The 13,597-nt window shown below is 36.1% G+C and overlaps 1 protein-coding gene across 6 annotated transcripts in view; it reads left to right on the top strand.

Annotated features, from left to right (window-relative positions):
* Positions 1–13,597, top strand: part of PLXDC2 (plexin domain containing 2) — a 416,746-nt gene that overhangs the window by 360,562 nt on the left and 42,587 nt on the right. For all 6 annotated transcript variants that reach the window (XM_089906450.1, XM_022580461.3, XM_089906453.1 and 3 more), the window contains one exon: positions 10,615–10,775. In XM_089906450.1, coding sequence (XP_089762576.1) covers positions 10,615–10,775 — 161 coding nt within the window. The remainder of the gene's footprint in view (positions 1–10,614; positions 10,776–13,597) is intronic.

The raw sequence follows: 13,597 nt of genomic DNA, 5'->3' as shown, positions 1-13,597 counted from the left end.
TATTCTCTGAGACATCCTTGCTTTCGTCCAGCATGCACTTAAGCTTCAGTCAGAGAACGGATTCCCATTTCCATGAATAATGTCAAGAAGGCCTCATATTGACTTGGTAGCACAGCCATGATTAAAAGGAGTGGCAATAGTAAGGGTTCATATTAGCTAAGTGGTTTGGACACACATCTGGCTTTCCACACTGATGGGAGCAAGGTGAAAAGGTTCTTTCTCTATGTTCAGAAAAAGTGATGGATTTGATAGGGAAGCAAACATTCATTGTGATATTCATATGTTTGTATAGAAGTGACCTCTTTTAATATAACTGACTTCATTCTAATGGACAGGGTTAAATGGCATGAAGAGTCACTCTATTCTGTACCCCCAGATCTTGAAAGTACGTTGTCAACCTCATTTTTTTGGTATCCCATAGTAACTGTGAATATATTTTTAATATATGTGTTTAATATATGTTTAATATTTATGGGTAATTTAAGTACTAAGATTTCTGTGGATTATTTTGTAGAAGTAGAGATACATTTTATCATTAAAAAATAATTTTTAAATGAAGAAACAAGACAACTTGTTATAGAAAGCTGATGTTAGGGAAACTTTACAAGTTAGATCTTATAAAGATCTTGGTTGCTGAAAATATTAGAGACATAGGTTGATTATTACAAAAAAGCACATAAATAAGAAATGAAAAACTATAATGGATTATTACAAGGATTTATTTTTGGTATTACAGTAGGTATAAATATGGTAAATCTCCTCTTTTAGATGCTCACACATACACATGCACAAAAGCACCAATCACATAACAAGGCTGGAAGCAGGCTGGGTGGTGACTCCTATCCCAAATCCCTCATTTTGATGGAATCAAGCATTTCTTTTAATATGATTTCACGGAAATTTTATTTAGCTTTATTTTTCTAAGATAAAAGGTAACAGATTCTTGTTTAAAAAGGATTGTCACAACCTAAGCTCTTTTAAGCCAGAATGTTTTATATGTTTCCCTGAATGAAATTTCACAGCTGCCCTGTAGTAGCACAGGCTGCAGAAGAGAAGCTGGGTCAGCTGCCCTGCCAGATATTGTTCTCACCACACATAACTCACTTAGCTGCGTTTTGTGCACCCATTTTAATACCTTTTCGCAGTACTTACCCAAATTCCTCCTATGGAGATGTCATAAAGTGAATTATGAATGTATTGACACAGTGATTCGTATTGTGGATTAGGTATGGGTTGCATAATAGTTTCAAGGACCTCTAATACCCAAATAATATTGACAGATTGGTAAGCATCCAAAAAATAGGAACACCGTGGTTATAAAATGAAAGAACTAAGAGAATTATGAAAAATGAGAAAATACATAAAACACCAGGGGAAACTCTGAATGAAGCCAAGGTCATGTTCATGTCTATATCATATCTATAGAAAGTTAAAAGAGCTATGAGACTTATTATATGAGCTACAAAATGAGATCAGTTGCAAGGGAAACTTCCAAAGGAAAAGTCAATTTAGTTAAAATTTTTATTTTTACTTGATTTTCTTCTGTTACATTCGTTAGCTCATAAATGGGTTCAGTAATATTCCACAGGGAAAGTCATGTGTTTTTAATCCAAAAGTGGAACAGTAACATTTTAAGCATTTTGTAGTTTAACTTCATTCTGAAGTGTTAAAAAAGAACATTTGACATCAACCGTATAAGATTTATGAATTTTGAACAAATTTGTGTAAGACTTTGTCCAAAGCCTCTTGGTCCCCCAAAAGACATTAATACATTGTGGAATTTATGGGCTGTAGTGTTTCTTTTTAAAGCCAGGAGAAGAGTTAGATTTAGAAATAACACTTTAGAGTGAATAAAATTTCAGACAAGGAGTATTTCTATTTTAGTTTTACTTTATTGCTGGACTTTAATTATCAGCAAGATTTAAAAGTGGGTACAGACCATTTTAGCAATGTATTAAAATCTCTAACATATTAAAGGATTGTACTTCTAAATACAGAATATCAATGCTACATGCATGTAAATACTGAAAAAAAATCAGTCATAGAAAAAGCAAGGAGACATAGAGGTTTAAAATTAAATGCTACACTTTGAAGAAACAAAAGGTCAAATTTTTTTTCCTTCTTTCCTCCTATCTACTTTATTCTTTCTTTCATTTTGTCTCTTATCAATAATTCATAAGCTTTTCTTGAAATGAAGAAAATTAAACACATTTACATGAGGTCCTGAATATTTTCAATATGTGCTTAATACCTTTTAAAAATCTGTTATCTTTGCTATCATGGTAGGTAAAACTCACCCAAAGATAGCGAATGCTTTGATAGCTTTGACAATTCTCAACAGTCCTGTCTGTGTCTAAATATTGATCTGCGTTTTATAATGTACTAAGGAGTTAGGAACTCATAAGAATTGATAGGTCACTCAGTGGCTCAGATGAGAGTATATTATCTTTGATACTATTGATTTTCTGTGCTTCATTTATGTTTTAAAGTATGTCTACAACATAGTAGAAAAAAAGGTCTTGATTTGGTAGGCTTTTCAAATATATTTATATACTTCCTTTTCGGGGCCTTGAGGCTCTATTTGAGGATGTCTTATTGTGTTTTATCATTAATTCATCTTATTTGAATACACATCGTAAAGGTAAAAAAGCTAAAGATTTGAATTGTCCTCTAAGCAACACTGCGTGTGTGAGGATAATTCTTTGGCTTTTGTTCACTTTTGGACATAAATGAAAGAGCATAAGATATTTCTAAGAATAGAATTAGAGTTTGGTTTTCAGACTAGATTCCTTCTGACCTCTGAATATTCCCCCAACTCCTATGGACTCTGACAAGCTTCAGAAGTTTGTACCTGAAACAGGTTCAGAGTCTTCTTTGACCCACTTCTATCTGCCAGTTTCCAGGAACAATCAGTCGAGCCCCGGGAATGAATGTCGCCAAAGTTGACATCGTTGTTTATTGTCTTTTCTGAAGGAACAAAATCAATTTATTTGAGCAGTCTGCCCTTGAGGTGAATGAACTAAACTTCAAATATGGAAATTACTAGCACTTGCTTAAAGATTTTAAATTTCAATTTTGTGTTTGAGGTGCTCATTTTTAACACAAAGGATTCTCTGCAATCTGTTTGCAGGTCCCCGTAAGTGTGCAAAACCTATACCATTTAATTGAATAGTGGTATTAAACTGGAAACCAAATAGTGAAAGAATTTAAAATCAGAGCACATCAATAGGGTGTTCACTTCAACTCCAGACTCAATGTCCCTTAATATGCCATCATAATACCTGTTAATGGAGAGACCAGCTAGAATAGAGATGCAGAAAACTTGGCTAAATAATATGAGAACAGAAAAATATGTTCTCCAGAAATATGTGTGTAATTTTTGCCACTTCATTTAGATGGTTATTCTGAAGCGTTTAAAAATAGCACTGGCTTGGGACACCAGGATAACCCTGTAATATCTTGGAATTGAATTTGCTACATTTCTCCTTAAGTGTTTTTCTCTAATTAAGACACATAAAGTCATGTGCACATTCATAGATTCCTACATATTTACGTTGTCGACTGGTTAGTAACATTTTGAAAATCCATGAAGATTGTTTATTTTATTAAACTCATCATCATCCAAAAACGTTATAAAATGCTAATTGGCTAGTAACAAACTACATTCTGTACAGGTTTCATTAGCTATGAGAGGGTGTCTTAACATCTACACCAGTACTGTAAAGGAGAATTTGTAAAGGGAGATTTCATAAGTAGCCATTATTAGAAATATAAATAAGTAATAATTATGAAAGTAAGCATTTATGCCTAAATAAAAGGAATGAGTAGATTTCAAGGTATAAATGCAATTACGATTTTTTACTCTAAAGACTGGCAACCTGTGTCCTGCAAGTCAAAGATAGTTTTACTGACGAGAACTCTTATTGAATGAAACATGTCCCTGGCTCTCCTCTTCCTTCCTGAGAAGGACTGTCCCTTGCCTGCTGCCTCCTCAACAGGTTCTGGGTCTCTGGCCCACTTGGGAAGTGACAGCCCAAGGTCAAGTCATAAGTGTCTTTCCCTTTCCTTTCCCATCCTCACACACACACAAAAAATGAGACTGAACTTGGGCATGTTGCTTGTAAAAGACTGTTAATCCCAGAAATAGAACCCGATGCTTTTTGGATGAATGGATGGATGGATGGATAGATGAAGGGAAGGAGGGATAGAGGGATGGAATTATATATGAGATTTGAAGAACCATTCAAGGCTTCCTTTTGTGACTCAAGTAGATATTTTTGCCACATTTTCCCCAAAGCAACCTTTTAAATTAATCCTATTTTCCCGTGAACGTAATCTGTCACACTCTTATAAAAATGAGAAAATAGCCAAGAGCACAAAGTGCAGTAATACAAGCATACTTAAGAATGAAGCCAAACTCTTAAAAGTAACAAATGTTCAGGGCAGAAACATAGTTTATGTGGTGTCATGAATCTGACAGTATAATTTGCCTCATATAAAATACAATAACATAATAGCTACATTAATTAAGTACTTATTACATGCCAGGTACTCTCCTATGTACTTAATATGTATTAAATGTTTGATTTTCACAGCAACCCTATGGAGTAGTCATTGTTATTGACCATGTGGTAGAGATAAACTAACCGAAGACTAGACGGATTAAGTAATTTATTATAAACTCATTTGATCTTTATTGGAGAAGTAGTTATTCCACTATCTGTAACCCATTTTCAACAGCCTTTCTTTTTCTGTTTCTTTTATTTCCCTTTTTTCCCTCTCCCTCCTTCCCTCCACCAAACATGGGTTTAAGTACATATGATGTCAGACATTGACACCCTCCTTGTCCCAGAGAAGTGACAAGACACACAGCCTCTGTCCCTTTGCAGGCACAATGTTAATTCCTTAATCATATTTAAGTTGATTTATCTTGACCTGAAATTACCAGGTTCTTTTCAGACTTCTTTACCAGAAGAACTCACAAGAAATAAGAGGAAATAGCAGTACATACAGTTCAGTGTTAATTGAGAAATTATTGATCACAGATTCAGAGTGCAGACTCTGAGGGCAGACTGCTCGTGTTTGAGTCCCAGTCCATCTTAATAGCTTTACAACCTTGGCACGTTTCCTAATTTCGCTATGCCTTAGTCTTCTCATCTATGAAATGGGAATGATAATAATGCCTATCTCTTATGGTCATTAATTTGATACTTGTAAAACAATACAAATATGCCTGGCAAATTGTAAATGAATTGTTTATATTTTTATTGCAATAAAATACACATAACATAAAATTTACCACCTTAATCATTTTTAAGTGTACAATTCAATGATATTAAATGCATTCATACTGTTGTGCAACCATCACCACCGTCCATCTCCATAGCTCTTTTCATCTTGTAAACCTGAAACTGTATACCCATTAAACCAAAACTCCTCGTTCTCTCCTCCCTCCCCCCAGTCCCTGGCAGCCACCATTCTACTTTCTGTCTCTATAGTTTTGACTACTCTAATCATAAGTGGAAACATACGGTATTTGTCCTTTTGTGACTGGCTTATTTCACTTAGCACAAAGTTCATCCATGTTGTAACATATGTAAGAATTTCCTTTCTTTTTAAGGCTAAAACACACTCAATTTTATGTTTATGTGACACTTTGCTTATCCATTCATCTGTTGATGGACATTGGGTTGCTTCCATGTTTTAGCTATTGTAAATAATGCTGCTAAGACAGATGTACAAATGTCTCTTCAAGATTCTGCTTTCAATTCTTTTGAGTATATACCACAAAGTGGAGTTGTTGGATCATATGGTAATTTTGTTTTTGATTGAGGAGCACCCTACTGTTTCCCATAGTGACCACATTATTTTCCATTCCCACCAAGAGCGCACAAGGGTTCCAATTTCTCCACAACCTCACCAACATTAGTTATTTTCTATTTTGTTGATCATAGCCATCCTAATAACTGTGAGGAGGTATCTCATTGTGGTTTTGATTTACATGTCCCTAATGGTCGCTGATGTTGAATATCTTTTCATGTGTTTAATGGCTATTTGTGTATCTTCTTTGGATAAGTGTCTATTCAGGTCCTTTGCCCATTTTTGAATCAGGTTGTTTGCTTTCTGTTGTTGAATTTTAGGAGTTCTTTATATATTCTGGATATTGTGTGGGCTACCTTTTTAGTCTGGTGATATTTTTCTGATGCACAAAATATTCTGATTTTCATGAACTCTAAAATGTCTATTTTTTCTTTTGTTGCCCGTGCCTTTGAGGTCATAGCCAAGAACTCACTGCCAAATCCAATGTCCTGAAGCTTTTGCCCTATATCTTCGTTAAGAGTTTTATAGTTTTATGTCTTGCATTTATGTCTTTGATTCATTTTGAGTTAAATTTTGTTTATGGTGTTAGGTAAGAGTCCAGCTTCATTCTTTTGCATGCGGACATCCTGTTTTCCCAGCACTGTTTGTTGAAAAGACTGTCCTTTCCTTATTGAATGGTCTTCGCATCATTGTCAAAAATAATTTTCCATTTATGCTACAGTTTATTTCTGGGCTGTCTATTCTATTCCGTTGGTCTATATGTCTGTCTTTATGCCATTACATATGCTTCTGATTACTGTAACTTTGTAGTAAGTATTAAAATCAGGAAAGGTGAGTTCTCTAGCTTTGTTCTTCTCTTTCAAGGTTGTCTTGGCTATTCAGGGTCCCTTGAGATTCCATATGAATTTTGAGAAGGGTTTTTCTGTTTCTGCAAAAAACATCATTAGGATTTTTATAGAGATTATATTGAATCTGTAGATAACTTTGGGTAGTATTGACATCTCAACAATATTAAGTGTTCTAATCCATGAACATGAGATGTGTTTTCATTTATTTATGTCTTCTTTAATTTCTTTCAGCAATGTTTTATGAACAAGACTTTCACCTCCTTAGTTAATTCCTAAGTATTTTATTCTTTTTGATGTTATTATAAATAGAATTGTTTTTGTAATTTCTTTTTTTATTGTTCAGTGTTACAATATAGAAATGCAACTGCTTTTTGTACGTTGACTTTGTATCCTGCTACATACATTGTTGATGAATTCATTTATCAGCTCCAACAGTTTGTCTTGGGAATATTTAGGTGTGTATATATATATATATATATATATATATATATATACATATACACACACACACACACATATATATATACACACACACATATATATATAAATAATCATTTCATCTGCAGAGATCAATTTACTTCTTTCTAATTTGGATGCCTTTTATTTATTTTTCTTGCCTAATTGCTCTGGCTAGAATTTCCAATACTGTGTTGAATAGAAGTAGCAACTGTGGGCATACTTGTCTTGTTCCTGATTTTAGAGGAAAAGCTTTTAGCTTTCACAGTTGAATATGATAGCTGTAAGTTTTTTGTGTACGGTTTTTATTTTGTCAAGGTGTTCTCCTTCCTTTCCTAGATGTTGAATGTTTTCATCACGAAAGGCTGCTGAATCTTGTCGAATTCTTTTTCTGTATCAATTGAGATGATTACATGTTTTTTCACCCTGCAGGACTCCCTTAAGCATTTCTTGCAGAACGAGCCTGGTGGTAACCGACTCCCTCAGCTTTTCTCTGAGAATATCTTAATTTCTCCCTCACTTTTGAAGGAAACTTTTGCCAGATTTTGGATTCCTGGTTGACAGGTACTTTTCAGCACTTTGAATATATCAGCCCACTGCCTTCTGTCTTCCAAAGTTCCTGTTGAGAAATCTGCTCATATTCTTATTGAGGATCCCTTGTATGTGATGAGTTGCTTCTCTCTTGCAGCTTTCAAGATTCTCTCTTTGCCTTTGTCTTTCAAAAGTTTGATTATAATTTATCTCCATGTTGGTCTCCTTCATTTCATCTTACCTGAAGTTCCTTGAGCTTCTTGGATGTTTATATCAAATTTGGGAGGTTTGGATCCCATCAGACTGGGAAGTTTTCAGCCATTATTTCATCAAATATTCTCTGTCCCTTTCTCTGTCTTCTTCTTCTTGGAATTCCATGATACAAATACCGATCCACTTGATGGTGTCCCACAGGTCTTTTAGGCCCTGTTCACTTTTCTTCAATCTCTCTTCTTTCTGTTCCTCAGACTTGAGCATTTCCATTGTCTTATTTTTAAGTTAATTGATTCTCTTTTCTGCCTGCTCAAGTCTGCCTTTGAATGCTCTACTGAATTTTCAATTTCAGTCATTATATTTTTCAGCTTCAGAATTTCTCTTTGGTTTCTTTTTAGGTTTTCTATCTCTTTATGGATATTTCCATTTTGTTCATACATTGTTTTCTTGACTTTCTCTACCTCTTTCTTTAGTTCTTCAAGTATCTTTAAGACAGTTGCTTTAAAGTGCTTGTCTAATAGATCGTCCGTCAGGTGTTTTACAGGGACAGTTTTTGTTGATTAATTTTTTCCCTTTGAAAGAGCCATACTTTCCTGTTTCTTTGTATGCCTTGTGAAATATTTTTCAAAACTGGACGTTTGAATCTCATTAAGTTGTGACTCTGGAAATCACATTCTCCCCCTTCCCCAGAGTTTGCTGCTTTTTGTTATCATATTTATTTAAATTATTTACTAGTTTATTGGTTTTGTAGGCTGTCTCTGTGCTGAGGTGTAATCTTGAGGTCTTTTAGAGTCTTTTCTGAGCTTTTCCCTAGCCACGCACAGCCATGTTCTAATTTTCCCCACATGTGCATTTGATTTTGAATGTCCTAGTCTTTCATATCTGGCTCCCAAAAGTGGGAAAAGAGAAAAATAAAGGGAGGTGGGATGAAAAGGGTACTGGTTCTTTAAATCTCTTGGATGTTACTTTAGATCCAGGGAGAAAGGCTTACAACAATGGCAGAAGGTGCAAAACCAATGGCTGCATCTTTGTCTGCCCCTCAGTGACGAGAAGCACCAATCAATCAGTGATCAGAACACACTCCCAATGTTTTCAGGACAGGGTACATTTTGCCTACTGCGGTTCCTGCAGGCTGCTTCAGAAACAGGTGTGTAGTTGACTGCCACATGGCTAATGGGCAGAGGATGCATAGCTACTTCTGGACTAAGTGCTGAAACTGACTGAAATTAACCACAGCTTGCAGTCTGAGCCTTCTCCCTAGAAGTTGCAAGCCTTCCATAGAGTCCAGAGTTCCAAAACAGTTGTCAGACAGATTCTGCCAGTGCAATTGTTTTCTATGTGGGAAGACAGATTCCTGATAGTTCCTACTCTGCCATGTTCCCAGAATCTTCTCTGTAAATGAACTTTTACATAATGAATTACTCTTTAAATTTTACATTCTTTAACTAATGAATTTCTGTTATGTAAGGGAAACCTTTAGGAATTTGAGCTTCATTAGATTTGGAGAAGGATTACTGAATACCAACTATGGGTCTCAGGCAAAGAATAAACAAATAGCAACAAAACTTTAAAGGATGTATAAGAAGAATTGGGAGGTCATATTTCTTTGCTCTATTTGAAATTCTGTTATTTTGTATTTACCACACATTCTGATAGGCAGTCACGTTCGTTATTTTCTATTAATGAAAATTATAATAAAAGAATTAAATCAGTGCTTATTAAATGAGGTTTAATAGACCAAAAAGCTGTTTAAAACATAGATGCAAAGGTTGGAAATAACAAAGATGTAAATTGGTAATGAAAGGATTAGGAATCACTGTTCTAGAACTTCTATGAGTCTTAAAGACTTTTCTAATGATTCAAAAATACCAATCATATTATGTACTAAGATACAGTTACCTGCTGCACATAATTTAAGAAGGTCTCCTCTAAATGCCTGAGTAGACATCAAATATTGCATAATTTTAGAACAAGAGAAGACTTTAGAGATTAGTTTCATTTGGCTGATTGACTTTGCCTTTAGAAATTTAATTTCTCCATTTTCCTAACTCTGAAAATGGATATTACAGTGGAGAGCATCTCAGTAAAAGTTAGAGAAAATGATACTGACATGTGGCATAGTGGAATATTTTCATGTGCTGTGTGTTCCCTTTAGATAGTGATAAACTATTTGAGGGTCATTTAGCATCCATCTGTTACACTTTTATAGAGCATTTCAGTTTCAAACAGATTTGGAAAATTATCCTTTGAACTCATGCACAGACTTTCTGAAAATGCCTGTGTAGCCCACCAAAATATGTCTGATACTCTTCCATTTAAATTTTCCAAAAGAAAATGAGAGAGGAGATTTCAAAAAGTGATCAATTTTTCCATAGGTAAGAGTGCCAGTGGTTTAATGAGAAAAATCAAAGTTAAATTTATTATATAGTTAGTTTTAGATTTTCCACAGAACTTTTAGAATAAAGGCTATTAATTTTGCCTTATTTAACAGAATAAAGATGAACTATAAATTAAAACACAATTATAAATGTGTTTTTAATCATTAATAGTATGGATTTTTCATTTGCCCAAATAAAGAGCATCTAACTTCTAAAATTGGTGTTATGGAAAAGAAAAGGATAGTTGTACCGAAAGTGAAAAAAAAAATCCACTGGTACTTTATTAAGAATATAAATATTCCCTCCAATGAAAACGCAGACCTACACGTGCACACGTGAATGTCCTGACAGCTGTGCTGTTCTTCCAGCCTCTACAGATGACAGTGCTGCCGAGAAGAAAGGGGGAACCCTTCACGCCGGCCTCATCGTTGGAATTCTCATCCTCGTCCTCATTATAGCTGCAGCCATTCTTGTGACAGTCTATATGTATCACCATCCGACCTCAGCAGCCAGCATCTTCTTTATTGAGGTAAGTGTCAAGTAGAGTACATGGAAACCATGCTAGCTGATGAACTCCAGCCATCTGCTGACGCCACCTGCATTTAATATTTAGCACATGATTTCTCCACTTCGCAGTTGTGAGCTGGCTGATGTCACACGTGCACGCATGCGTGTGCACGTACCTATTGATAGATGGATTTCACGTGATGAGCCCAGTTACCTTACCTCAGGAGCTTTTAAAGAAATAAGCCATCTCGCCTTTTACAGATCGAAAATAGAAACCATATTTTTTGTCTTAGAAACCATATTTTTTGTCTTATTGTACCAAGTATGTTAAGCAGCTGCTCTTCGATCCTGGAAGGAAATGAAGCGTATGCTGGAGGCTAAAGGATTTAGCTTAAATCAACTAATCGCTATAACAGTAATTGAGTATTGGCCAGATTCATAATACAATATGGTGACCCTGCTCTTAAAACGCTCACAAACTATTTAGGAAAAATACACATTTCCCTACAAAATAGCAGCTATAACAATAAGATTATGGTATGTGCCATCACCATTTCGTGTGGTGTGTGTATATTTATACATGTACATATAAATGCACATGCATACACACGCACTCGTTCAAACACAAAGAGAGCACTGTGCCGAATCAGTGTTGTTTTCATGTACAGAAAGTAGAGTTAGTGCCAGTGCCCAAGAGCAGTGAGGTAGGAGGACCAGCGGCTGTGTACAAAGGGCCAGAGCCAAGCCCTGATGTCCAGAAGGCCAGAGACTGGGAAGCCTGGGGGCCACAGGATAAGGTCAGTGTGACCAAGTCACCTTCTATCCTCCAGACAACTGGGCTTCCTGGGCCTCGTGTGTGCATAGCTTTCACCCCAACATCTTAATGGAGCCACTGCTCTTCAACACAACATAAATACTAGAGCAATGAAGGAAATCTTCTCCCTTGGAGCTTCAAACTTGTAAACTTTAGGTCTTCTCCAGTTCACTGGGTGATGTACAGTGGGCAGCTTTGTTCACGTGTTGAGTAAGAAATTATAACGACCTTTAAACTACAAAGTTACCTTTAACCTCTATAACAGGGGGAAGTGAATGCAAATCAATTAAGTAATTGCTTAGAAGTCCTCTATGGCTCTCAACTGTCTGTGGAGTAAAGTGCAGTCTCCTTAGTTCTCCTTCAAGGCCTTGGCTATTTGAATCTTGTCTATCATTTCAATTTTTATCCCATAGCTTCTTAACCTGGAGTTCAGTACCATCAAATTCACTCTATTCTCTTCTCCATACACACCCCCAATTCCCCATGTCACCAAGACATTACTCATTCTGTTCCTTCCACCAAAAAAGTCCTCCCCTTCCATCTGAATTCTTGAATTCTGTATCCAAGTAGCCTTCAATACCATGTACCCTGTAAGCTTCCCCGGACCATCTCTCTGCCAGGACAGCTGGACATAATCTCTCTTTCCTCTGAAATTCTATCCATAGTAATAACATCTATATCTTTCTCTGGCATTTACCTTTCTGTTTTCCATTAGAGTTAAATATGTATGTGATTTATTCCGCCCTACAGACTTATGAATTCCTCGAGATTTGGATTAAATAACTTAAGCCTTTCAAATAAGAGGTATTCTATCAGTATTTTCTGGAAAGAAAAAGATAATAAATATCCTAGGACATTTAAAACTTCCACTAAATTTTCACACATGAAGTCTTCCAAAAATGTCATTCTCATTTAAAGTCATAATAATCGAGAAATTATCAGGCATTGCATTTAGTTGGAAAGCTCTTATTAAGTTTTGTTAATGTGCTTAATTTTCATGCAAGAAAGCAGAAAACTTTCCCGAGGTCATGAATGCATTGCTCCAAGATCTGACAAGTGACAAGCTGTAAAGCTTCAGTGACTAACCAGACATCAGGCTGCTGCTGTAACCCTCACAGGTTTAAGCCTGTTTATACACTATGAAGTTTATTTTCTGACATTGTGAAATATCTGATGGTGATGGTATTAGTGCAAATTGCACAGTGCAAAGGACCTAGTTCACACCGATTCACCGCAATCCTTGTATGACTACAAAGTAAGACTGTAGAATAGTGAAAGTATTGCCGGGAGCGGGAGGGCATTAATCTTAGAGATAATTTAATTCTACACCCTTATAACACGAAGGAAGAAACTGAGGTTCAGAGTGGTGGAATGGCTTCTCCAAGGTCGAAGAGCCACACTTCTGGGAAGAACTCTCGTGTTTCAACACTCAAGTGAAGCAGAATCATTCTGCAGATTCCCAGATTCTCTGTCAATTGCCAATAATTCTGCCTAAATCACTAACTCTTTGACACCCTCTGTCCTCAAGCAGCTCACAGTGGCTGCTTGGCAGATGATTTTTGAAGATAATAATCATAATTTTACTATTATTAAAGCTGACCCATGTTTTCAAAATCGAACGCATATCCATGATGACTGCACAGTGACTGACATGCCAGACCTATGAATTCAAACGTTTGAAAACTAATTAAATTAAAGTTATTGGGAGCTTCCCTGGTGGCGCAGTGGTTGAGAGTCCGCCTGCTGATGCAGGGGACACAGGTTCGTGCCCCGGTCCGGGAGGATCCCACATGCCGCAGAGCAGCTGGGCCCGTGAGCCATGGCCGCTGAGCCTGCGCGTCCGGAGCCTGTGCTCCGCAACGGGAGACGCCACAACAGTGAGAGGCCCACGTATTGCAAAAAAAAAAAAAAAAAAAAAGTAGATAGCAGCATAATATAGAACATGAAAATCAACTTGGATGATATTGGTAAACTCAATCTCCTTATGCACCAATAACTCTAATTTTTTTTTTTTTTTTTTTTTTGCGGTA

This window comes from Delphinapterus leucas, chromosome 2, assembly GCF_059928025.1.
Source record: "Delphinapterus leucas isolate spDelLeu-1000000601 "Yukka" chromosome 2, BTC_Dleu_Yukka2, whole genome shotgun sequence".
In the NCBI taxonomy this organism is placed as follows: Eukaryota; Metazoa; Chordata; class Mammalia; order Artiodactyla; family Monodontidae; genus Delphinapterus; species Delphinapterus leucas.
The sequence above is the reverse complement of the archived record's forward strand: the minus strand, read 5'-3'. Positions and strand labels throughout refer to the sequence as shown.